Source organism: Anser brachyrhynchus (assembly GCF_964034855.1).
Source record: "Anser brachyrhynchus genome assembly, chromosome: 5".
Taxonomy (NCBI): Eukaryota; Metazoa; Chordata; class Aves; order Anseriformes; family Anatidae; genus Anser; species Anser brachyrhynchus.
In genome coordinates, this window is record NC_137699.1 from 58,766,819 (window position 1) to 58,794,363 (window position 27,545).

Consider the following 27,545-nt stretch of genomic DNA (forward strand, 5'->3'; position numbering starts at 1 on the left):
TATTCACAACCCCTCCTTGTGGAGTTAAACTCTCCTAGAATCATCCCATGACAACAGAGGACGTATTTTCCTCCTGACACTGTCTCTGATCAAAAGCTTAACATACTGCTCTAAATTGCTTTAGAGAAGCTTTTCTAGTGAGTGAACAGATACTCTCACTGGTTTCCCGAGCCACCAGAAGTAATAGCCAAGTTTGCATACAGTGAACAACCTCCCCCTCTCCCAACCAATCTTTTCCTTGATGCTGGAGAGAAGATGGAGCTACACAGCTTCCTGCGTAGCTGTACAAACAGCATAGTATAGGTTCAGTGCCCGCAAAGCCTCCAACTCACATAGCCTGGCTTATAGGGGGTACTTGTCTCTGGACCAGACAGCACATTGCCAACCATCTCTGCCTGGCTGTATCGGTGTTTCCTGCAGACAGGGCTATCTGGTGAATGCCAGGGATGAGCTTCTGAAACAGACTTTCCTGAAACAAATAAAACCAAAGCATATGACATAAGTGCAAAATCCCACCTCCACAAGGAAGCTGTTGCTTTGTATTAAGTTAGAAAGCGCTCTAAATAAAATGGCATCGTTATGGCATAAAAACAACAGTTTTGCAGCTTTCCTTGCAAAGCATGCACATTTGCAAAACATCAACAGTGTTTCAAAGGTAATGAGATGACAGCCATGCAGTTATGAGACATTCTGTTTTCTTCTGGAAAATGCTTGAATACACGGATGAGTTAAAAAACAAAAGGCTGCACTGTGGTTTTGGAAAGCTTGCATCCCAACAATACTATCACATATCTGCAACACATTTCAGCAGGGACACGTCTAGACATGTCCTGATTTGGAGAACATTTGTTCTAGATTTAACAGACAGGACACACATGGTTCTGTCATGCACGATGCAAAATACAAAAAAAAAAATACTTGCAGAGTTGGAACTATTTCTCCCAGTAATTACATAATTAAAATTAGAAACGACCAAAAAAGTGATACTACCCAGAGCAAACCACCAAGAAAGTACCAAAAGACTTTGGATCAATACAATGAAATGCACGTTAACTACCTCGGCATTTACCAGGCAAAATCTAAATGGCATGTTCTTGACTGCTTTGTAATGTAAATGTGAATACTGCAGCGTAAGAACACCATGGCAGGATGAGACATGGTGTCCACACAAGGCAGGAAGTCAGACATTACATATGAGAGAGGTTGAGGAATATAGCGTGCAGCACAGGGAGATTGCCATGTTCAGACACATGCATTAGCAGGTGCCTACCAGAAGATGCTTTCAAAGTTTTTGTGGTCATTTTAAGATATGCCTCAGGATTTTCAGTGATTTCTACATCTGAAAAAAGAATAATGTCATTTTCCTCACTATGCAATATTTTCCAGATATTAAAAACAACTGAAACAATAAGGGACAGCAAAGACAAAGAACAAAATAAAAAGTTGTTGGCACTGTTTTCATCAGTCTTTTTTTTAAAAGTAAGGTTGCTAAAAACCTTGTGTTCTGCAAATACAAGCTACGTTTAGACAATACCATTCCCTTCATCAGGACACTTAAGAGATGAGACTGCTCACATCTATTAGCAGTACTTGAAAACCAACCAACAACGTCGAAGCAAGACCTCAGTCCCCCTCCCTTCCCACACAGGGACATCGTGCAACTGTCCATCTCCAAACAAACAGCTAGCAATTGGTTCTCACCTGACAAAGCACTGTAGTATGTTGCTTCTTCTTCGTCCTCGTGAGAGGAAGAGCCCCCCACGTCACCTGTGTGATCCCACTCGAGTGGGATGGAATCAACACTGACAGGGGTCTCACAGCCTGATCTTTCGTGACCTTGAGTGGGTGGCATAAGGTGGCAAAGGGACTGTGGGGAAGACGGCCCATCACTGATGGCCTTCTTATGCCAGAGATCATTCTGGATTTCTCGGGAGTCTTCTGGGTCCGTCTCATTTTCAGAGGTCTCTTTTTCATCATCCAAACCCTAAAAATAAATAACAATTATGGCATGTTAGTAAGAATTAACATACACTCATAATTAAGATCTACACTGCTAAATGAGCTAACGATTAAGTCACACAGTACTACTGGGAAGTTTTGTGGTCTGCTGCAGTAATCCAAGCCACATATCTAAAATTAAGGAGAAGCATTTCTTCATCCTTCTTTTTTGCCAAAACAGTCCTCACATCCGCAGCTAACTCTTTTCTTTCAAGACACTCAACCACTACCATAACATCTCTCTGCAGTTTACACAGAGGGGTATCCCGTTCCAAATGGACTACACAGGTCAGCAACGAAGTGATTGTTTTTATTCAGGGTGAACAGCTACACTTAGATGTTTATGTTACTTCTTCCACTTGGCTTTTTAATAAATGTTCTTTTTTTCAGAGCCAAAGTAAAATGAGAATCAGTTAAATGTTCCCAGTGAAAAGTAAAGAGCGTGCTGTTCCCCATCTAGGGTTGCCACAAGAAAGTGGACAGATGGAGCCTCACAAACAAATCCATAAAGAGAAATTCTAAGCACGTTATTGAAATTAAAGAAAACAAAGTGATATAAAAGACACAAGAAAGCTTTTGAAGCCCTCAAACCACTACTATCTCAGTATTAACCCTGTGAATTACTTCTGTGCTATCATCCAGATTCTGCAGATAGAGACCCAACAGGAGAGACGTGTGGAGCCATGACTGATGACAAAAATTTAGCAAAGCTGGTACACCTACTGAGGGAGTTCCTGACCCCTCTGAGCTCAATCTACTCAGTCAGGCTGCTAGGGTAAGCACTAAGCATTGCACTTCAAACACCACAGTCTTGTCAAAGCACCAAAATAACTGTTGCTTCTTACGGGATGCCTTGAAGTCAGTCTTTGATGGAACCGGGCAACTCGCCCAAACACTTCCTGACAGTATCTATGAAGTTCTTCTAATTCATCTTCAATCAGGGTAGCATCCAAAGGCTCACTCTTCTGAATCAACTGCTCCCCAAAAACGATTAGCTGATCAATCTTATTGGTGTGTAGTGTTATTTCCTGCTGAAAACCCTATTTGGGACATACAAGAAAATAAGATCACTTCTTCAAATCCCCTTCCTAGCCTAAGGTTTGTCCTTCATTTCTTACAGCAGTAAAAGCAAAAGCAGCAAGTGACACTGCTGCCTAATTTCATTTGGCAAATATCTTTTTCCTCAAGAGGTGCAGTAGGTTGCTTTATTATCAGGATTACAGTTCCAAATGAAGTGGTATTTTCCACGCATGCGTACATCAATATGACTGCAGTGTCCTGAGCCTGCAGGGGTTCAGGACATGACAGTTCAGATAATCAGAGTTTATTTTAATACTGGGTACATGCGATTTTTTTCTCTGTAGGAGAGAAGTTTGGCTGGTTGGGCCTCCAGCCTACATAACAGCAAACCTACATCCCAAAACAATTCATAGCACAGGGGAAAAGGGGAAAGCAGCACATGAGCAGGTTGCAAAGAACCAGGATGTTCTTTAGAATCACTTCACATGCATGCTGTCTTATTTCTATTTGGCTGTAACTGGGACTTTCAATGCACTCAGGGGAGAGATTCTACCTTAAAGCCAATTCAGAATAATTCTCCCTAGAAAAGAATGCCTGAATTGAGGAATGTAGCTTTTACTATTAACATACATGCGCTCCTTTCCAGACCAAATATCACTGTCACTGACACTACAGTGTTTGAAGAAAATGGCAGGATAGATCTGAGCTTGAACACTGAATCTGAATACTGTGCAGTTTAAAATTGATTCAGAGTGGGACTTAATAAATTACTGATGTCTTATAACAAATACAGCCCTACAAAGATCTGTTGGCTGTTGTTAAGTTCCAGAAAAGTAGATGATTCTGTCAAGACAGAACAGCCTGATAGGATCAGTTTGGTTTTATTAAACGACTGATTTAAAAGAATACATACATTTAGCTGGCGCATTTTGTCATCAAAGTTACTTTTTGAGAAGTGCTCCACATTTGTCAGCTGGAGGTCCATTTCTGTGAGCCAAACAAGGATGTTCTCCCTTGTCGCCTCAAACTCATCTCTCCGATTGGTGAAGTGCTGAAAAGGAAGAAGGGAGCCACTGTTTATAAAAATTTATCTACTGAAAAAGATATCACAGGAGCCTCCTGCAAAAAGTTTTGTTTCAAAGCTGCTGTTCACCTCAATGGCGTTCAGGACACAAATGACAGCACGTCAGGTGTAGAAAATGTCCCCTAGGGATGCTGGTTCAAAGTGTCCTACACTAGTGAACTATTCTAACTGGGGTGGGAATAAAACTTCAGCAGTGCAAGTCCTTCTTATAAGAAAAAAAATCTTGCTTCCATGCTGCGTAACAAAAATACACTCTCTGCTAACACAATCTCTGCTGATGGGAAGTAGTGAATGAATTCTTTGTTTTGTTTTGCTTGAACACGTGGTTTTTGCTTTACCTAGTGAGCTGTCTTTATCTCAACCCATGAGTTCTCACACTTTTACCTTTCTGATTCTCTTCCTGATTCCACCTGGGGAGAGTGAGCAAGCAGCTGTGTAGTATTTAGCTCCCTGCTGGGGTTAAACCACAACTAGTAATTCAAGACACAAACCAACGCAAGACAGTTGCTCCCAAGTGTGTGTTTTGCCCTTGGTAACTCCTAGAGGAACCTGTGAGTGCTCCTTAGTCTCTCACTCCACTGTGCAATTACCTTCAGTCTCCTCAGAATGGCAGCGACTCTTTTCTGGAGATTATCCCAGCGCTGGTTGCCTTCATGTACCATCTGCTTCAACTTGCTGGCTGAGTCAGTGCGGTTCTCGCGGGCAAGGCGCCTGTACTGCTTATTGATCAGCTCCAACTGAGTGAGTCGTTCGTGAACTTGCCGTTGGAATGCCTGCAAGGCAAATCGAGAAACTCAGTTCCTTTGCTGGTAAGAGAAAGGATCAGTGTGATACAATCCATCAAGAGGAAGGATGATGCCCTCTCCCCTTAAAGAAAAACAAAACCAAAAACAAACCTTTCAGCTACAAAATTAAATCCAGAGAAGGATCCATATTTTAAATCATTTGCTCAGATTTTAGGAAGAAAAAAAATCAAAATAAAAATCAATCCACAAAGGTCTCTTGCCTATAGCAAGCAAATCTTTAACTTAAGCAGAATTACGTCAGTTCAGAGTATTGTATTCTCCACATTAAAAAAAATGGAGAAAAATAAACCTGCAAGATACCTGGCAGCCATATATGGCTATATTATTTATGGTTGCTATACCATAACTTTGAACTGCAGAACACGTTTTTCAGTGATCCAGGCGTTTCACACAGACAATAAGTATTCAGCAGTCTGAATATCCAGCCTGCTGCTAAGCATAAAAAGATGAAGTTAAAAAATTCACCTCAAACTTCTTCAGCTCCTCCTTTGCATGTGTATACAAAACCTCTGAGGAATTGGGGCTAGCTGCTGTCCTTTCAGCTGATTTTAGCCAATCTTCAAAGCGAGAATAGTCATCCAAAAACCTCTGCCATAGGCGCCAGGTCTCCTCAATTCTGGCAGGGAGATGCAAATATAGAAGAGTTTTATCATAAGCTTATCATTTTTTTTTTTTCCTCTCTCAAAAATTGGTTTGTGGCAAAACCAAAAGCATTTCTTCAAAACGCTTCCACAGATTTCTTTAGGAGCTGTTGGATAAAGAGACTTACTTCATTCGCCTTTCCATAGACATGGCACAAATGTTTCTCCACCGTCTGTCCAAACTCCTGCTAGTCTGCTGGATGGAGTCACACTCTGTCTCATTAGCACATGCATCTGAATCGTGCAGCAGAACTTCACAAATATTAAATACGGACTCCACCCCTGCTGTGTGTTGCTCTATGTCTCGTTGAAGGTCCTGCATTGACAAAAGAAGAGTTTTAGTGGAAGGCAATGTGCTTGGCTAGACTTCAGACATACCCTTTCAAAATACTGCAGAAGATGGAGAAAGAGCGATTTGTGAGTCAGCAAAAGGTTACTTAGCTTTAGAAAACAGACTTGCAGGATGAGTTGTGCAGATGACAGACTGACAGGTTAGGACAGAACTGCCATGCAAAAAGGGGTTGTCCAGATTGGTTTCTCAATGAAAGCTCAATCTTTTCATTAACAGTCTGGACAATTTTAATGTGCATTCAAAATCCAAACCTTACACACACTGTAAAGGCATACTTACTAATTTTGACTGTACCAAGTGACAGTATCTCCTGTCAGCTTACTACTCTACAAGACTTGACAGAGAGCTCATGGTACAGTTCCTGTACTTTGCTGATTGCATGATCACCGACTGGTATCACAAACTGCAGAAGCACAACAAAAGGGCAGCCCATGTTTTACTGTTTTTCTTATCCCTCCCTTTCAGAGCTCCTGTTTTGACAGCCTGTTTTAAAGGGTCTGGCAAAGACCCTTTGCCTTATCTACACGTTCCTTCTACAGAGCTTGCAGGTCCATCATATTCTGGCAGCTCCTTCTGTACCTGTAACTGTTCTTGAAGTCAATGCTACCTAGATATTTCTTGTTGAAAAAGCAGCTCTGTACAATGCTACCAACTGTGACTATTAATGAAATGACAATGCCCACTACATTTCCATTTTTTCAACCCACTCCTGGCTCCCCCAATGAAGGGTACAGATACTGTAACCAGAATAACACAGCAACAACACCAAACACTAATGAGTATTTTACTGACAACAGCAAAAAGAACTCCCATTTAAAGAGTATTATTGATTTCAGTGAACAGATGAAGCACAAATGGTTTTGCCCTAGCCTTAAAATAAACAAAAAAAGACAGATGAAAAAATCCAGACATGGCTTGTAGGAAATCCAAGATGAGTTGAAGAAAGGTCTTCCCGGAAATCAACAAGGTGCAAAGAGTTGAGTATCACCCCGTGGCAGTCTTCAATGGTGTTATATGAGTACCTGAAAGAAGGGCTTAGCCATAAATGGTAAAAATTTGACTTGCCGGATTTGTGATAACACAGCTTTAAAGAAAGTAGAAGCCAAAATCTTTGCATAGGTGGGAGACTGCCAGAAGCAGACCCAGCACCATTTTAATAGCTTATTAAGGATCCACAGATGTTTTCTGAGCAAGAGGCAGGTGTGTGTTCTTACCATGATCTCTGCTTCTCAAAGCGGGCTCTACCCTACCGCTGTTAGAGAGACCCTACCTGGAGAGACTCTCCTGAATTCATCAAATTATTCTCGATTTACAGCTGTATTGGCGAAAATGAGAATTTGGAACACAGGTTATAAAACCGTCTTACTTACGCTATAGTAAGTTGCTGACACTGTTTCATTACTTTCAGTTATGCCTGGGTTCATATGCAATAAGCCTAGGCAGAATTCTTGCTGTTTTCCCAGCTGTTATTCCAAATGACCTGACTGCATTATGGTGAGACAAATACAACAAACTAAATAATGGGGCCAAGAACATATACTGAGCCCAGAAAGGTACTTTTCCTTCAACTCTGCACAGCATTACCCAGCAAGCTTAAAGAGACTACATGCTGCTAGAATTCTGTAGTGCTGAAATGACTTTGAAATCTTCAAATGAATATTATTCACGTTTCAATCTTCATCCTTCAACTGAACAAACATGCCATAAAGCATCTCTGTAGATGCACTATGCTTTTAAATGTCATTATTCAAGACTGAGCAGGCAAAGTTTTTCCAGTCATGGATGTCAAATGAAAGACACCTGTAGGGCATATTTCTCACCATCACTATGCGCTTGCTGGAATAATTGTTCGGATAAAACCAGGAAAGATCTTTTTATTTGTTGTGTTTAGATAAAGGTTTCTCTACCGTGGAGCGAAAGAAGCTTTTTTTTTTTTCCCTGTGGTCTTTTGGTCAGTACAGACTTCTCATACTCAGCCTGCTAAAAGGTTACAGTAGAAGGAGTCTCGAGGTGCCCACAGGTCTGCATTTGAAACAGAATTCAAACAACAAAGCAGTAAGTAGCTCTGAGCAGCAAAAGATGGCTCTTGCAGTGAGCTGAAGCTTGAACGCTCATAAAAATAAATGAGTTTGGACACAAGTTCTTTGTGCCCCACATTCTCTGCCTGGCAATTCATTACAGCCTTTGAGAAATGCAAAAGGTTTGGATGGGGAGAAAATATCTCCATGTTGTTTGTGTGACCATTCGCAATGCAGATGGAACCATCAGAGGCACTAGACCAAAGCTTCTGATGTATGACCAGCTCCTGGAGCGCAGCTGGTGGGAGCTATCCCCACTCTTGTCACAGAGGTGGTGGACCTTCCCACTACATCTGGGACATGAGCAGATGGGGAGCCATACCAGCCAGCAGAGAACACAGCCCTCAGGTCTGGGTCATTAAAGGATCTTTTCTTGGATAAGAAAGCAACAGCCAGAGAGACAAACGATGGGAAGGATAGGGAGAACACCTATATGTGTGGAATCTTTAAAGGCAGATGCCATAGAGTTTCCACAAATAACAGCTTTACTTTTGATCCTCAGTTTTAGGGTAAATATTCTTGTTTTACACAACGGCCAAAAGACAGCCTCGGTGATTCTCGGCCTTCCCAAGGAGGCACTTTGAACCTGGGCACAGAGGAAAAGGTGACACAGGTTATGCCACTCCACCTGCGAGTCTGCACTTAGGAAAAGCTCCTTTTCCTTCCCTGGCTGCTGCAAAGAGAAGTTTTATTCTAGGACTATCCAATTCATCCCACACTTCCATTTGGCTGGAATAGCTAGCACGATCAGTTATGCCCAATCCTTACCATCTTCGGCAGTTTAACACAGATTCTCAGGATTCCCCTGCTAAGCCACTGTCTTGGGTAAATGCCTACGTGCACTCGACCAATGCCCAGCAGGATTTATGCACCATCTCACACTACCCTGAGGGGATCTTCAGAGCCTGCCTACTGGATCAGGACTCAGTCAAAGGTGTGTTTGCACAAGTCCATCCTTCAAAGCTCAAACATCCTTCTCTGCCAAGCTTGCTCTGCTGTTTGCAAGGAGGGGAAGAGTGAGCTAGTGAGGGCAACACCTGAAATTACAGCACTCACATCTGACACAGCCAGTTCGCAGGGGACCCAGTGTTCCGACCTTGCAATGCTGAGCCTAGGTCATCTGTCTTCCTGGATTTTGTCCACTGTGCCCTACCTAGCCTTTATGAAGTCTGTTGTACATAGGTGGGCAAAAACTCTGAAATATAAAAAAACCTGTTGCCTGTACCTTGTGGGTATTTAGGGGTGGAGGGGAGAAGGGGGGCAAATCAACATTTACAATACTGAAATAGCAACAAGCAAATAAAAGTTTTCCATGTAACGCATCTTGGCAGGAACATGCAGTGAAAGTTAGAAGGCCTGGCTAAAGAAAACAAACAGGTGATTTTAAACTAGGACCAATTGTAATCAGCAACTTTTTAGCTCATTCACTATGGCTGCTCCTATTTCCCACCTGCTGTTCCGCCAGTCTCTTCTGTATTTCTTGGTCATCACAGATGTCATAAACAACAGGTTTAGAAAGCTCTGACTCAATCCGGGCCAACCAGGTGCGAAGGTTACTCATGTTTTTGTCCAAAAGTTGTATAAAAGCAAATGTTTCCTTCAGTTTCTTCACCCTAAGCAAACCAGGAAGAACATTTTGTTACAAAGATCTGTAGTCACTGGAAATGAGGTTAGCAGAAGGTGACGACAGGCGTGGCTTTATAAAGGACTTACTGTCACACCAACCTGTTGTCTGTAAATCAGAGCCATATTTTAGTCAAAAGCTACCTAAGCTGGCTCAGCAAGCCTCTGCTCTACAGCTGCAGGAAGGTCTTGTGTGAATTACTTAATGAAACTAAATGAGCAGCGTGAATTTTTGTAGCTTCATTCATCTGCTGGTGAGCTCTTCAGTCAGTTCCCGGACTTTTTTCTAAGTGGATGTCTGCACTGTAACATTTCTCAGTTAAACTAAAACGGTTATCTATGACCTGATTTGCCTGCTGTGAATGATGTTCAAGGTTTTCTTCAACAACCACCAGGGCTACCAGGAAGGTACCGCTCCGCCAGTGGAGACATGACTGTGCCCACACAGCAGGTCAAACATTTTGGGAAACGGATGCTGACAGAAGAGGAGAAGGCCTGAGCAATAGCAGTTTCAGGCCTTGCAGTGCTGCAATGACATTAAAAGATCTTCTGAACAATGATCTGAAATGTGTGAAGAAGTGCCAGATTCTCCTGGTTGGTGAAAATAAAAAAAACAATGCTGAAAAGGGGGAATATCCAACAGCTAGAGAGAGGCATAACAGCAGACAAGCAAATGAACTGTACAGACCATTCCTTTTTTTTTTTACAGCTCTTGTAGCACAGCTCTTGAAACACAAACTTTTCTATATTCACAGCCTTTACAGTATATTCCCACGTCAGTCCTTTATCAGTCCCTCATACTATCCAAGTAGCATGTTTGTACATTTTGGCAAATTTGTTCTCATGTGTTGGAGGAATAGCTGTTAAACCACCACACTGCTCTTAAATCTCTCCTTGAAATTCTCACTTATTCTCATTCCACCCCCCAAAACTACTAAAAAGCCCAACACTGGGGCTGACTTCAGATTGATACCAGAGCTTGTAATCTAGGTAGTTAATGCAGGAGAAATAAATACATCTAGATCATGATTTTCATCAGACCTGTTTTAAACATTGAGATTACAAGATGGGAGCAACTGTACCGAAAAGCATTCATTTCTCTCCACGAACTATAGCGGTCTGTAATGCAGTACTGTAAACATCAACACTTCAGACACTGAAATCAGGCGAAAAAATTCCACCCTGCCCTAGGGAGAACCCACCTCTTAGCCAGCATCATTTCCCTATGCCATCCTTCCCAGCCTCTTGCATCCATCCCTTTGCTGTCTCCCTCTGTCCCCATGACCTGGGATGGAGTTTTTGGACCTTGCATGGGATTTTTGGAATGCAAATTTCTGAATGAAACCTTAAGTGACTGTCTGGTTTAAAAACTGCTCAAATGAGCCTCATTGTCTAAACCAAGTGCAGTGCAAAAAGTTAAATGTGAATTGTGAGAAGGCCAGAGCGTTCTCCATTCGTTAGCTACTATGACCAATTTGTCAAATGTGGCAGGGAACTGTCACCAGCTAAACAAAACCAGCAGCTAGGACTGGAAGGGCAGCTTGCACAAGGGAATCGCTACACGTCCCAAATGCAGGGGACTGTTGGGAGGCCCGAGATGAACCCTGACTTCCTTGGCTACAGCAGCATTGTGCAAGCTAGGAATGGGGGGGGAGGACACATGCAGGGACAGATCACATTGAGGGAGAAGCGCCCTGACAGGGTACCTGGACGCTGGCTTCACACAAAGGAGCTGCCCCTCCTTGCAAGTAAAAGGAGGAGTTTCCTGGCCCACTGTCCTGCTGGCATGCTGGGCTGTCCTAGCAAGTCCTAGCAAGTTTTAGAGGAGAGGGGCCCAAACTGCCTGCAACTGAGTGGGTTTTGCAGCTACTTGTAGCATGATACAATAACAAGAGATATTTAGGACAGATAACCTACAAAGAATATACCACTCTGAGCAACAACTGATCTTATTAGCAATCTCAAGGTAATCAAAGAGGACATGTATGCCAGCTAGACACTTTATTTACAGAAAATGCTTATGAAGGGGAGGTGGGAATGATCCTGCTGGATTTGTTCAGTCCTACTGATTATTGCAAAGATACAGAGTAAGGCCAGGAAATCTGAGGTCTCATGGATTAGCAGCCTGGGAAGCAGTTTCCCCTACCTCTTGTTCCAAGAGGGCCAGGCAGTACCTTCAGGTAGTTTTACAAGGCGGGTAAGAGAGCGATACTATGGTAGTTTTCTGGGCAAGTATTTAGCAGCTCTGCACTTTCCAAAACGTAAAATTAGTCTTGTCTGGTTGATATAACCCTACAAGCCTGCCTGAAGGATCTGCCCCAAGACTGTGGTCCACCCACAAAGCCACCAATACTGGTGCAAAGTGCAAAGCAGCTGTCTCTGCCTTTTACTCTGATGGTGTTTTCCACTGCTGCGGCTGACAGAGAGGAAGCCAGTGGATGACAAAAGCATTTAGCTGGTCATGCTTTCGTTAACAAGATCTTTTCAGAGCTCTGTTCTCAAGTTCAACTCTGTATGCAGAAGGCATCTGGCTCCCAAGCGAACAGCTGCTATATAAATCTTCCTGCTCCTAGTCCCCCTTTCATTAAGCAGTACTCAATGAAGATGTCATACTCCGTACGGCACTTTCTTGTGCTATCACGAGCTGAGCAGTAATTCACCCAGGAAGACATAATTCTCCCTCCACCCCGTCCCTGCTCCTGTCCCACCAGCCGATGTTGATCCAGTTGGTTATAACACTCAGCAGGGCCTGTGGCTCATGGAAGGCAGGTAAGCGAGTTGGGAGCCCTTCTTGCTGGAAAGATGGGACAACACCGGCTCTGTGTTGACCACTGAAATGAGGAAGCACTAGAAGAGCCAGGCCTGAGGAAGAGTTTAAGCCAATCAACACTGTTGCACTGTTAATTCTGCATGACTTCAGAGTAGTCGGAAGGAAACAAAGAGCGACCACTGCACTGTCCACAGCAGATCCCACTGATATTTATTCACTGCACATTCTGTGAAGCTCCCCAGGTTTGTAAGTATATCACTCCCAAGTGAGCCACCTGACCCAGCCTGCTTTCTAGAAGGAGTGTGGCACCACGGACCATGCCTGCTGCCAATGCCTGTCACATACAGATCTCTTTGACTTGGCAGTGCTAGGTTAAAGGCTGGACCAGATGATCTTAGGGGTCTTTTCCAACCTAAAAAATTCTATAAACCCCTTAAAAATGAATGGCAGGTGAAACAAATAACATCATTCAGAAAACAGGAGTGTAAATATGCCAATGTACTGGCATAAACATGATGACAGGGACCTGTCTCAGCACTCATCCACCCTTGACTTCCGCAAGGGACAGATCAAAGGACAAACTTACCAGCACAAGCCTTCTGTTATCACTATGGTTATATCCAACTTTTGAGCAACTACTACTGTTCTTCTGCCAAGGTAACCACTGCTCTCTTGGACTAACGCTTTGGAAATGACTCTCAGTAAACTTGCAAGAGATGTACATGCTGGGAGCACCTAATACCACAGCTGACCTGCTGAGACCACAGCTTTCTGTGCGGCTCAGTGTTGTCCCTCCGCTTCCCTGTACTCCTTTCTCTGTCTGTATCCACCTGTGTTCTGCCTTGAAGTTGCATTACAGAAAAATGTATGTGTTACAGGCCAACTTTCTTCAACCTGCATATTGGATAACAGGTAGGTGAACATGGAAAAGGAGCTCCAAAGCAAAACTAAGGGATATTAGATTATAATTAAACACCTTTATGAATGACAGCACGTTCAATAAATAAGAAAAGCAACAGCTTTAGAATCCAACTGTTTTTTATGTAAAAAAAAAATCAAGAATATTATTTTGGTTTAGGTATCACCCTAAAAATAACGTTATCTATATTGCTCAAATATATGGGTCTGTAGCTACTATCAGCAGCAGTTTCAAAGAGGGCATTGCTGTAGCACCATGAGCTTGTATTTGTTTCCTAGCAGTTGCCATCACAGGCACGCCTATGTAATTATCTAATTTAATTCGTACATATTGTGGGTAGAATATGGCATTTGTCAGTCATTTAACCACCCCTAATTCTCTAGGTCATTAATCCCAAGCTTCAGCTAAGCAGCCAGAGAAGAATAAAAAACCTAACAGAAGTTCACATTAGTGCAGTTTGTAAATAGAGAGGCAGCCTTCTCCAGATGTTCACACTGGCTGATTTGTTCTTGCTGCAGTCAACAGGCACCAAGTCCAAGATAAAGGGGAGGGATCTACACTGAAGCAACAGGTGAAATGATGAGAAAGTTGAGCATCCTCATTAAGCACCTCAGCTTGCAGAGAAGTCAAAGGGAACTTCCATTTCTCTGGCTAATGCTCCAAGAAGGTGGTAAAAAAAAATTCTACTTACATCCATAAAAGTCTTATACATGCAACAACCACACTGCTGCATTTCTACACACTGCGAGTGTTCTTGCAAATTATCTGCTATTTGCATGAAAGAAACCTGATGAACTCTTTTGAGATGCATCCTGGAAGGACAATTGGTGCAGAAAGACAGGCCTCCTGGGAAATAGGAAGGGCTGTGCAGCCCCCAAGCCTTGGGGGCAAAAGCTCCCCCCAGGTCCAGGTGAGAACCACAGATCACACAGTGAATTAACAGCAATAAAAGCTCAAGTGCAGCAGAGGAAAGGAGCTCCTCCCAGGTACCCAGAGGTGCCACTGCTGTTGACTGAATTCTTTCTCTACAAAGTACAATTCTCAAGTGATATGGTCAAACAGGTAACGCTTCCTGTTTACTGGAAAAAAGCCTAGTTATATGCAGCTCACTTCTCAATGAGAACTAACCTGCCACCTTTCAGCATGCTCCCTGAAGCAAAAAATTATATATATATATATAAAAATATATATATATATATATAAATCCAGCCAATATCACATCTAAAAGAAAAAAAAGAAAACAAGGCACAACAAACTCAAACATATCTTGTACTTTGCCATGGGACCAGCTTAAAAGGTATCCTGATTCAAAACACTGCTTAGAAACGTGCATTAAACACATGGGATAAGCCAAACAAAGGCAGCTTCTAAATATCTTGATCTTTCCACCAAAATACCCGTGGCAGAAAAAGAACAAAAGTAGTCGCTTGTAACTAATAGCCGGCTGCAAAAGTGAACAGAAGGACTAACTGACCTGACTCGCGATTGGATTTGGCTCTTAATGCCCCTGCTGAAGCTGCCAGCACTGGGTTATGGGAGAAGTGCATAAGGGTCATTGCAGGCTGAAGCACTGCACAGCCCCATGAAGCAGCAGAATATTTCGTAGTAACTGCTCAGGAATTATCTAACGTTATAAGGTTGACGGAAATGTGTTCATGCAGACATAAAGGATCACAAAATGCCTGCCAGCTGCATTACATTGGCTGTCAAAGTGCAGGAAAAGACACAGGAGGGCTCAAAAGGCAATAAATAACGTTCAAATTTTAGCGTCTAACAGAATGAAATACATCCTGATGTACGTTCCAAGCTCTCATTCACAAGCACAAATGTCATTCTAGCCAGGCAGGAGAAGATACTACAGACATTTATTTTTATCTGCAGAGGGGCTGAAATTGCCGTGCCAGCTGGCAGGATTGTTTACTACCCCGCACGACAAATGAGATGCACGAAACCCGGAAACCTTTGTTCAGTAAGTTGCAGGCGAGCTTAACCATGTGAGGGACAAAAGACCCGATTTGGAGAGGTGATGTCAGCCGCGAATTTTAGGCCTTGATATAAAATACGAGGAGATTTCTCTGTAGAGCAACCGGAGCTCGTAAAATGACAGGAGGCCCCTGTGTTTGTGGTTTGTGTTAGCATGGTGAGCAGAACAAACGGGGGTGCGCTGGGGGAAGGCTTTCCTCGCATCCCCCCGCCTGCCAGACCAAAAGGTTGCTGCTGCGGATCTCCGCCGCCTTGGGTGCAAGACCCCAAAAGCCGGCTGGTTTTAACCAGGAGGCCCTGAGCGCTGTTCCTCCCGCTAAAGCGCCGCGTCTCCCGCTCAGCACCACCGGCTCGCTCATCCACTTGTCCGAGGCGAAGTGCGACGAGGCGCTGGCGCATCCGCGCTGCGGAGCCCTCCCCGCCGCCGCCCCAGGCCGCAACCCACCGCCGCCACCGAGCCCGGCGCCGCTCACCCGGATGGCACTTACGGTTCGCAAGAATAAACCATTCCTCGACTCGCAAAGCCCAAGCCGCGAGGGGACCGACCGCCTGGGCGACCACGGCACGCGTAGGATGAGGAAACCCCTCCTCCACAGATGCCCTATTTATTCGCCGCTTTAGCATCCCGCGTTGAGGGGGGGAGGCTCGCCCGTCCTCCTCCCCGACCCCCCGAAGCTGGGGGAGCCACCACGGCGGCTCTTCCCCTGTTTTAACCCCCCTGCGTTTTTGTGGTGGCATTTTACCTGGCAAATGGCCGCATCCCTCCTCAGAACAAAACCACGAGAGCTATATTCTGACACGAGAGAATTAGCACGCCAAGAAACGCACGCAGAGCGGCTGCCCGCGGCTGGCGACAAAAAGGTTGCAGGCTGGAGGCTTCGGCACTGAGAAAGGTGGATTCGGTGCTCATTTCGTCTCTGCTTGTTGGAAAGCAGGATTTGAGCCTCAGACCCGGATGATTTGCAGCAGAGTAAAACTGAAGCGAGCCCAAAAAATCAAGAAAATGTACATCCACACACAGGCACCACGCACACAGATGTATCCTTACTTCCACTGCGCTCTTCTTTCTCGCCTTTAGCATTATATCCCAGGTATTTAGTACGAATTAAATCTCCCACACACTGTCCTGTCCTCTCTTTAACCTTCCAGTGCAGGCGGAAGGCCTTCAGCGCAGGGAGCCTGTTATGGTGAGGACAAAACAACCCCTGATCTTCATTTATGATATCATTCATTTGTGGAAAAACACACAGTCGTAATTTCTGGGTGTTATGACTGCCAGAGATCATGGGGCGGGAGAATAAGGCAGAAGTCAGAGAACCTTGGATTAAAAGTCACTCCCTACCCAGCAAATACCAACAGGGGAAAAAAAAAAAAAAAAACTGTGATAATCCCACCAAAAATGCAAGGAATGGGTTTCAAATCAAAGGCTTCTCAGTGTTCAGGTCTTCTGCAGACCTGTATTAGCTTGCCAATCGCTCACATTCGATACAGGGCAGAATAAAAAGTGCCTGGGAAGACACCTCACACCTTGAGAGGCATTCAGATGTTTGCACAGTTAAATCATATCCAGGCTCCAGTCACTGTGACAGTTTAACCTGATTCTGGCCCAGGTTTGAACACATTCAGGGCGGTAGGGCTGAGACACAGACCCAGGACGTTGCCCTCCTGCCTGACAGGCGGACACGGGGAAGGGCGGCAGCACGCAGAAGACCCGGACTTTCGCAGAACACCCGGACTTTCCCGGCACGGCCAGCTCCCCCCCAGGCTCCCAGCACACCTCAGCATGCATTGCGTAACCAAAATAAGCCCAGCCATCCTGCCTGATACGATAATGAGTCCTGTCACAGCTCCTGTGCCAAACAGAAGCATAATCCCTAAAGGACAGGGAGCCCGGAGAGCACGGAAAGGAAGCAGGCACCTTGAGAGTAAGATTTCAACTGCGCTGATTTTTTTTTTTTTCCCACCAAAATTATTATAAAGAATGAGATTTTACAGTGGTACTGCCACAAACCAGTATCATTCTCCTGTATCGTTTACCCGGGGGCCTGACTGCAGCACACTTTGCTTCGCTTGCTGTGCAAAACCCATCTGCAGCGAGTTCGAAGACCTTTGAGCTCGGAGTGCACCCACACCGAAAGGCTGCACGACTGCAGCTGCAACAGGGTAGGACAGCACGCCAGCACGTGGTGCCTGACGGCCTGCCCTGCCAAAGGGCAAGCAACGTGGCAGAAAATAAACACAGAGAACAACTGAGAGGAGGCAGGAACTCGCTCGCCCCCTGTACCTACAAAGCCGGGGCCCACTGCCACTGGAGCAGCCATCGGTGCAGCCCAGCAGCGGTGAGGAAGAAGGGATGAAGGGAAAGCACAGAGCAGCAGCTCACTGGAGCTCCCCAACAAATCCTCTGTGGCATCCTGCACAGTACAAGGTTTGTCACTGGAGAGCTTCAATTCATTCCTGTTTTACTGCAAGCTGAGCTGTTGCAGACTGTTTGGGACTTTCAGCTGGTCTCCTCAACAAAACTGGGAAACACCTTGTATCTCCTTGTTCAGTGTGGGAAGGAAGGGGCTGACTCTGGTCATCGCAATTTAAGGTTCCTGGAGCTGACAAGGAGGGCTGTCAGCTTGCAAACACAGGGAAAAGACCTAATTGCCAGGGATTCATATTTAAAACGATAAGGAGGCACTTAGCCCTGCTAGCTTCCCTGCATTTTCATGTTTGCAATAAAAGTCAGTCATTTTAACCTACTCCTGACACGTACACAAAAAAACGTGCCTTTCTCCATGAACCAGAGCCACCGAGTAAGAAAACACACCACAGTGAGCCCATAGCCAGAGCAGCTTCCACAGCTTCACAGAAAGATGAAGAGCTGCAGGATGCTGGGAGGTACCGAAAGGCATATTTGATATTGTACAGACCAGTCTACAGACCCAAAACTGCCTGAGGCAGCCATGGATGAAGGTGGTGGTGGCTTTCATGAAGGTCCAAGCACCACCCCGGGCCATGCAGACACCCTCCTGGGACTCGTGGGTGCTCGTCCAGTCTGTCAGCAGGCACCGTGCACGGCAAACCTTTCCCCGCTGGGCTGGGAAGCAAAGCACGAAGTTCATATTGCTGGCAAACGGGCTAGGGAAGGATAACGAGGGACAGGACTGTGTCTGTGTACATGAAACAGCCTGGGAGCGCTGCTCCAGAGCACGCTGGGGATGTAAATCCCACTCCATGGGTTTTTGGCTGTCTGCCACCCGCATGCAGCCCATGCACTCTCTCTCTCCTGCCGTTTCAGGCCTTCACTTGGGTGGATGTGCAAGCACGCGGTGGTTTCTCTCACAGGGAGCTGCTACGAGGCCAGGGACCAAAGAAGAAAAGCAAAAGAGTTTTGATGCCCATTTTCAGTCAACACAAGGCTTTCTTTCTGCCTCTCAGTATGTTTGTATTCCTCCTTTATCAACAGAGACTTTGACACGAGAACCTGCACTGATAAGAGGATCTTCCGAGCTGAACAGAAATTCATTTGCTCTCCTTCCCAGGTGTACCACCGTCTTAATGGTTATTTTGTCCCAGTAAAATTAACTTTTTGAGGCCTTTCCAAGTTTGCACCAAGCCACCCCCTGCCTGCAACGTATGCAGCAGGGCTTTTGTCAGCACACAAGCTGAGCACACGCATACAATGAGAGCGTTAATTCCTACAAGTGCTGCCATATGGCAAATCTGAGCTTGTCACCATGAACTAAGAGAATCACTTCAAGGACTAAATGAAGAGCTCACCTAATTTGCCCATCTGTCCCAGGACATTTATTAGTTTAAAAAGGTGAAATAAGCTATCAGGTGGAATGTTCTGTACTGATAGATTAGCTTGAGACTGCTTTGTTTTCATTTGGTATCCCACAGACACACACACACCTTGTAATAAAGGACAGATAAACGTTACCCAAGCTGCTGGGTCAGGCACCGAGATATCTGAAACCACAGAACTGAAATTGCCTGCAAATCCTAGTTGGACTTCCTTGTGGATATGGGCTGTTCTACACTCGCTAACCACAGTGCCATATAGTGCTTATCTACTAGAAAGATTCAGTGTCCATGATGGAGGGTCAACTTTCAAACACAAAGCTATTCAATATACACCTTCTCCGCTTACTCAGTGCACGGCTCTGTACTTTACTTACTGCCCACGCCTTGGCCTGCCATGAAGACAGTATGAGATTTGGTCCTTGCCCCTGTGATGGCCAGGGAAGCAATGCAGCAGGCTGTTGCGTGCCCACAAGGATAAATAAAGGCAGCAGCTGCTTATGTTTTTAATATAAAGTGCTGAAGTCATCATAATTGTCAAAAAAAATAAAAGAAAAACCAAGCGGTCACAGATTCAGCACCCAAAACCCAAGAAATTTTTCAATTCAATTTGCTTTCAGCAGCTACTGACCTGAAAAGACTAAAGCAAAACCACCTCCTGATTTCACTTCAGCTCTTTCAGGAGCAAGACAAGATTGCCTCCCTGACAAAGCAGAAATTAACAATATCCCTCCGGGCAGCATTCTCCTGTCTCAACAACAAGACCTTCAAGGCCCTCCAGTATTCCTGTCCTGGAACATTTGCTTCATCCCTTTTATCTTCCCCAAGAAATGAAGCAGTGCCCAAGACAAAAAGCTTTGTCCAGGTGTGCTGCCATGGGTGGTAGCTGTGCTGTGTTGCAGTTTCTCCTCCACTGTTCAGCCATGGGTGTACAACCCCCGTACCATGCCCTACGGCCTCCAATCTCCCCAAAGCCAACCCATCCCACGCAGTGAATGAAACTGGTGACGGCTGATATCTGAGATAGTGCAAGGACACGTGGATTGTGATGTCTTCATGCAACAGGGCCCAACAGAAATTTTGCCACCACACTGTTTTCATCTGCTCTTTTAATACAGCTTCATTTTTATTTTTTTAAGGGATTTTGCAAAAGAAAACTTAAAAGAAAGGAGACAGACTACCAGCATGGGGCATCACAACCCATGCTCACAGGTCACCGCCCAAGGCTCCCTGCTCTGCTCCCTTACAGAGAGGCCCAGCTTGTGTAACATCCGTGATCAGTAGAAGTACTGCCTCCTCCCCAGCACCTGAGCTTAAGAGAGGCTACCCAAAAGCACAGGAGGGGCCTCCTCTTTAGCTCCCCAGAGCATACCACAATGTTAAAAACAGGGCAAAATAAACTCAACCTGGTGCGAGCCTGGTGGGTACTTATAACTAAGAAGCCAAGACCAGCCTAGCTGCCAGCCCTGCTGCACACAGCAAGGCGAGGGAGGAGATGCACTACACATCCATGCTGCAAAACAAAGCCATACAATGAACCACCTCCATAACGCGTTAAGTCCAAGAGGACCAGCAAAGCCCACTGGGCAGCCTGATAAACTTTGACCTGCTGCTTAAAACCACATTTTGCCAGTTCATTACCCTGGTCCTGAATGCAAAGTTGATAGATATCACAAGTAGAAGCTGGTATGCTCCAGACCTTTAGGGATAAGAACACAGGAACTGTCATAAAGCAACACACCAAGTCCCCAGTGGCTGCAATATCCTGGCATATTCCACACTGGGAGCTACGCTCATGTTCTATGCTACACTAATGTAACTCAAAGCACCACCGTACACTTGTCTGAATGTAAAGCTCATCATAGTGTAACGCCCATAAAGACATCCCAGGTAGAAAGACAAGTGCTCTGTTGCCAGAGACTACCTGAATGCCAGATCTCTCTCTATACATCCCATCAGTTCTTTAGCATGTTTTTCTAAACATTACTAGAAATGTGCCAGGTTTATCTCAGTTTTAAAATACTATGTAATTTAATCTGCATTTAAAAACTGCTACAATTCATAACTTACAGTAAAACTAATACTGCAAGACATAAATGATCATAAATGTGTTTTAGAAGTGGCATGTTACCATAAAATGAGAACAGAAAAAGTGCTGTTATAAAAGCACTAAATATTAAATAAATATTAAATAAATATTAAATAAATAAATATTAAATAAATATTTCTTACACCGTACCAAATACAAATATACCTTGAGATATATACCTTGAAAGACTTTATCTGCAGACTAAGTGTTAGATCTTAAGAAGGCAGCTTCTGCTTAATCATTCATGGCTCATGTGTCACCATTAATTCAGATCCCATTCCCAATTAAGCACTAGAACTATGTTTTCACAGCACAATCACCCGCTTCATCAGACCCAAACATTAACCAAGCCAGAGACCTTCTGCAGGGAAGTCTTTTTAGCAAAGAGACTGACTTTTATCTCATGTAAAATAGTGAAAATCATTTTCTTACCGTGCTCCAATGACATCAAAGAGATGCTGCCAGCGATCATTGATTTTGTTGAGTTTATCATCTATTTCAGCAACTCGTGTCTTGTTGCTAGCTTTGATTAGCTGGTCGCCCATTTGTTTCAAGTGAAGCTTATTTTCACTGAACAGGCTTATTTCTTCCATGCAATCCTGATAAATACATACAAACATTGCTCAATTTATGGGCAAAGCAAAACAAAGTTATCTGTTTCTTTCCCAGCATCTATGATGTGAGGGCAGGCTTGGCTTGTGATGGCTGAGGCTTCTATATTAAAAACTTCTTTCACTTAAAAACAACAACAAAAAGGGGAAAAAAAAACTCAATGGAAAAGCATTCTTAAAATGAAGTCACTATGAAAAAAATAAGCAGCTTAAAGACTTGTAAGTGCCGGGACTAAGTACTCCTAAAAATAGCAGTGTAATGTTCTATATTTGCCTCTGCTTTCCCAATTTAATGTTTCAATCAACCTACCACAAGAGAACCCAAAATCAAGACTAGGATGGCTTTATTTTGCTAGCATTCTTATCCAAAGGAGATCTGGGATTAGATATTGAGACCTTTAAGCCATGGTAAGAACAGTGCAGGAAAAAAAAAAAAAAAAGAAAAAGATTCCATTTAAAATCAAACTAATTCAAAAGTATTAGAAACCGATAACTGATTTTTTTAGCTCTTATTTTTGGTTATGGTAACTTCTCATTTGGCTGGCATAAGACCTCTGACTCCCATCATTCAGTCTTTTCTTTGCCCTCTGTCCACCAGTTTCATAACCGCTGGCATGGGAGAAAGGGCTGATGCTCCCCGGACATCACTGATCCATAGCCAGGGAAGCTGTAGGCAGTGCTGTAGATGTGTGTGTACCCAACATCCACAACAACCCAGTCCCTCACCACCTCTCTCACACATCACACTCAGGCCTAGATGTAGTTAGGTGGCATTTCTGTTTTGCATTTTGTTCCAAGCCTGAACATCACAAAGATACAAGCTTAGAATAGAGCAGCTCGTCTTCTCACAAAAGCCTGTACTTGCTGGTTTTGTATCGTCCGTCACTTTAGGAGGCAAAGAAGAGATGAGGAACAGCTGTTCTATAACCAGCTATCAGGCTGCAATTGAAGCAAAGCAGTGTTGCTACTCACCTTCTGCAATTTGTCTATCATGTCTTCAATGCTAACATCTGCAGTCTGTAGCACTTTACTTTCCATTTGTACCAGCCAGGAACATAGCTCCTTATTCTTTTCATTGAACACAATCCAGGCATTGAGTCTGTCCTCGATCTCCTGTTTACGCAGAGACACCTATGGATAAGCATACACATTAACTGCTGGCAACACCTCTCTCAGGAAGGAAACCAGTGATTATAAACCCTCTAATTTCTAGCCTGCATTTGATCATGTTCCATTCTGCAGGAGCACTTATTAAATATCTCTAGCTTTCTTTTCAAAGCCAGCAAGCAGATTGTTATTACACGTTATTTTGGATGGCGGGGCCAAAAGGTGACTAGCAAACACCAGATTCTCTCCCTCAGAAGAATTAAACTGAGTGACAGCTTTATAAATAATGATTATATAACAATTTAAGTATTGCTCGGTGAAAACCTCAAAATGTCAAACAAAGAAGTAATATAAAATATGTAATTACCTCGCACTATTTAATATGGCCCCAAATATAACACAAAAGAAGTTACACCCAGGTAAGCTCTTTTTTTTCTGTAAGAGAAACTTTGTAATTATTGACTGCAAGGATTTTTTTCTTAATCTCTATAAATACCTGTTTTCTTTCCATTTGTTCATCAGGTCTTGAAATAAACCAGCATCAAAAAGATCTATCTTTTCTCTTGAAAACTGTGGATTTTTTCCTCAAAGTTACATTTGCCACGATGGATAAACAAATTATCTAGACAGGGAAATTAAGGCCTGATGCTACCTGAACCAGCAAAGTTAGTATTACTGCTCTACCATCTCAGAAAGGAGTAGGGTCAGTCTTCTACTAGCTAACAGCACTTATTTCTTGCCTAGGGGTTTGAAATATATATATTTATATTCATTTATCCACTTTGGTGGATTCCTGTAATAAGACATATGGGAGAAAGAAAGTGAAAAGTGGTACAAGTTCTATCAAAACAACATGAAACTAAAGAACACAAACAGGAAACCTCTTGTCCTCACCAATACACCTTGTGTAAGTAGGACTGAACATAACAATTCGCTCATCTTGGTTACAAATAGATACTACAAATACCATCCTACAGCAAGAAACATTTAGTGTGTATCCCCCTTCAGATTTAATGTGCACCTTATACAATATATGACTCCTGAAAATGCTGTTACTGATTCTCTAAGTCTAATCTCTAGCACTATTTTGTACCTCTGAGTGAAGTTTAAGTGTTTAGTGCAGAAGCACTAAAGACCAGCTCCAACTAACATTGGGATCGAAATGCGAGGCACCAAGTCATCTCCAAGTCATCATATTGCTCTTGTCCTTTAAATTCTGACTTTTATTTTTAAGGAGGGGATGGGGAAGTGAATCAGACTACTAAGTCTTTCATGCTGATCTCAGTAAAGAGATGAGGGCATTGTCTTGGGGGGGGGCAGGGAAACAGTCTCCAAAGTTCATATTTGGAAAAAGTCTCCTGGAGACTCCAGGTACCTAAGAAACTCTCCCTAAGCCCTAGGAGTGCCTCTGCTTCTGGGGTGTCCACTTGTATCCTCAGCCTCAGAGGTACGAAGGGAAATCTCATCTTTCCTCCATGAGTTGCAGCATCCCCTGTGTGTGGAGGTTAGTTAACTTCATTAATAGAAGAGACTATGCATGTCAGCACAACCATCGCTAAAGCCTGAAATGACCCCAACTCTGTTTTTGCTTGCTAAGCCTGAGGCAATGCAGGATTTTCAAAGCAGAAAACACCTTTTGGTTGGCGAACCAATACAGATTGGGGGTAAAACAGGAATGAGTCAAAAAATCCCAGACAAGCTTCTAGGAGCGTGAGCCCTTCAAGCCATGCCTTGCTTTGAGCACTTTCTCCTCAGACCAGCTGCGCTGGTACCAGCTCCAGTTTTGCATCCACAATGCAACGTAGGAGCTCTCTGGGCATTCCCAAGGGAGGCTAAAAGTATATCAGGGATCCGTCCCGTATGCTAGTGGTTCCCTAGGACAGGATACTCACCCATATGAACAGTTAAGTCTTTGACCTACATGTACCTTGCAAGGGCAGCTATGTAAACACTAATCCCTTGAGTGCATCTGCTCATTAACCGTGTTTGTGTCCCAGCCCAGGCATCTGGCTGCCCTGCTCCCTGCTTTCACATCTTTCCATTTATACTGCAGACTGTTTTCACACAGTACATCTTGACTCCTTTAATTTGATAGCCAAAACAAAGCAGCAGGACCCATAAAGTCTGCTCTCTTACACTCATGTCCAGTGCTGAGCATCGATGCAGGCTCTCCAGAGGCTCGTTAAAGCTGTGCAAACATTTCAGCATGTCTCTCTGCTGCAGCACTGAATAGATTTCCTCCCACTATAGATTCCTGTGTATCTAAAACTTGAGTAATATTTATGTCACCCCTTTCTTCCCTCCAAGATAGACTGGCTGAAACATTGTTCCCTCAGGAAATCCAAGTAAAAATTTTGAATGTGAACTGAAATTACTACAGCCAGAAGGATAGGCTGTCGTTGGGTACAGCTGAGGTAGCTCAGTTTTCATGGCTGTTCACCAAACAGCAGACATTTGCAGTTCAGAAAAAGAAAAAAAAAAAAGAAAAAGAAAAAAAAAAGTTATCTCATTTATAAGCTTAACTACAGATTTCCATTAGGAAAATGGCTCAGGCATTACAATTTAAAACTAACAGCCTATACTTCTTGGGAGGGGGGTGAGTGTCTGGCATTATTTTCAGAGCTCAGAAACAATACCAGAGAAAACGCTGGTTGTAGATTAACTGTCTAGTTTAAAGCAAAGAGTCTAAATTCTTCTTTCTCATTACAAGGCCAAAAAGAAACCCAAATAACTATTTCATCACACCAAAGTTTGTGAAATAAGTGTAGCTGTTCATTCCTTACTCTGGCTGTATTCCCACTAGCCTTGCTTTACCTTTGCCTGAGTAAGGGCTGGACATGAAATGCTGGGTCTAACTTGCTTCAATACTTCTTTGTAAACTGTGAAATAAAGCTATGGAGTTGTGAGTAACGAGAGGCAAGAGTTTGGCTTGCTGACATGTAGAGCCATCCAGAGCAACTTAAGACCCTGAAGTATTTTGCTTCCAATCCTGTTAACAGGGCAAAGTAAACACACATTCAAAGTGCCTAATAATCTAATGAATCAAGTTCATGTGACTTTGATGGTAAATTCTCCCCAGCAATTTTACATGCAGCACTAAATTAAGTGTAATAAAAACAAGCCACAAAGAATGCAAACGTTTCACAGTCTTTTACTGCAACAGAAAAGACAAGCCAGTTCTTAAAGTGTTTAAACCCAAGAAGTAAGCATTTAAACACATTTAAGTTTCCTTTATCAACTCTTCTGGCATTCTTTCACATCAGATTGCAGAGACCTCCCCCTTCCTTTCCCTGCCTCACCCCCTCAGGCAATTCCTGTGTTTATCTCTGTCTCCCTCCCCCCAGCCCCAGTCCCTTTGGCAGCCCGGAACAAAGCCACCTATTCCAGTAAACAGCTGCATTTGGGCTCCATGCATTTCAGACACTTACTAGTTACAAAGACTTTGCAAAAAAAAAAATTAAAAAAATCACAGCACTATGACTAGGAAACAAAGGGTAAAAATTCAGCCCTGGTCAGCTGTGCCAGGAGAAGCCCCATCCGCACCCAATACTGCAAAAGTGAGCCAACCCCAAAGGAGATCCCATTTGCTAAGCTGCTCCCCGTTTACATCCAGGCCCTCTGAATACCTGGCTATAAAAGCCCAGAATACCCAGAAAACTTACTCGTAAGCAGAGTTCTTCCCACTGCCTGTGCAAGTGTTCAACTTGTTCCTTGAGCACCATCATGTCCTCGGTGAGGATGCAGTGCGCCAGCTCCACCTTCATGGCCCGCAGCTCCTTCATGTTGTGGGCCCAGTCCGCCAGCGACTGCTCCAGCTCCTGCATGGAAACGCACCCAGAACAAGCCTTGGCACCAAGCTCCTCTGGTTTCCAAACCTGCTTGCTAATCCCCTGCCTGGCCTGTGGGGGAGGAGAGGAGGGGAATGTGCAATGCTTGTGCAGCACTCTGCGCCTGGACTGGACGGGGTCCCCATGTGTTTGGCTCCGGGCCTGACTCAGAGCCCACTGGAGCCCAGGGCAGAGCTGCCGCTGCTGAATTGCTGCAGCAGCAGCCTCTGCTGTGCTCAGAAGTGCCCAAGTGCTGCTTGACCCCAGCAGCTCCCCATGTTTCAGGGCAGTGTTTGGGGTTTCACATCCAAGAAGAAATGTGACCACTTCTTTCTCTCTTTTTTTTTTTTTTTTTTTTTCTGGCCATGCTGCTTCTACCTGCATTTGTTCCAGTTTCAGGTTATTTATTTAAATGCTAAGAAAATAAATTTGGTCCCCTTTGCTAATGAATGACTTCACAGCCACTTCATCAGATTTCTCAGAAATCCGGAGCTTTAATTGCTCATTTACAAAAACACAATTTCTCTCTTCTGCTTCCTTCCCCCAGCTCCCCTTTCCCTTTATAGCAGGGTTATGCACTTTCCCAGTCAGTGCGAAAATTGTCTCCTGAAAGAGACACCACTGCATGCAGCTGGGAAACGGCATATTCCATGAGGCATTAGGTACCTTTTTGCAAGGTGGCCGCTGTCACTGGCTCCTCTAACATAAAGAGCTCTTACATAGAATCCAATTTATCTCATTGTAAAGGAAAAAAAATGTGTTTGCATCAGGAGAACTGTGCTGGGTCTAAGCCGTGTGAGTATTTTCACAGGTCTTTTGATCCAGTCTCTTATCTAAATCCTAAA

At 44.0% G+C, this 27,545-nt stretch overlaps 1 protein-coding gene across 5 annotated transcripts in view; it reads right to left on the reverse strand.

Annotated features, from left to right (window-relative positions):
* SYNE2 (spectrin repeat containing nuclear envelope protein 2) overlaps nt 1-27,545 on the reverse strand; it is a 187,598-nt gene that overhangs the window by 9,497 nt on the left and 150,556 nt on the right. For 4 of the 5 annotated variants that reach the window (XM_080593985.1, XM_080593982.1, XM_080593986.1 and 1 more), the window contains 12 exons: nt 26,536-26,691; nt 22,739-22,897; nt 21,588-21,754; nt 9,430-9,592; nt 5,678-5,865; nt 5,374-5,524; nt 4,693-4,875; nt 3,932-4,069; nt 2,844-3,038; nt 1,702-1,984; nt 1,271-1,339; nt 333-469 (listed from right to left, as the gene is read on the reverse strand). In XM_080593985.1, the coding sequence (XP_080450111.1) occupies nt 333-469; nt 1,271-1,339; nt 1,702-1,984; nt 2,844-3,038; nt 3,932-4,069; nt 4,693-4,875; nt 5,374-5,524; nt 5,678-5,865; nt 9,430-9,592; nt 21,588-21,754; nt 22,739-22,897; nt 26,536-26,691 (1,989 nt within the window). The remainder of the gene's footprint in view (nt 1-332; nt 470-1,270; nt 1,340-1,701; nt 1,985-2,843; nt 3,039-3,931; nt 4,070-4,692; nt 4,876-5,373; nt 5,525-5,677; nt 5,866-9,429; nt 9,593-21,587; nt 21,755-22,738; nt 22,898-26,535; nt 26,692-27,545) is intronic. The other variant, XM_080593984.1, reaches the window with a different exon arrangement.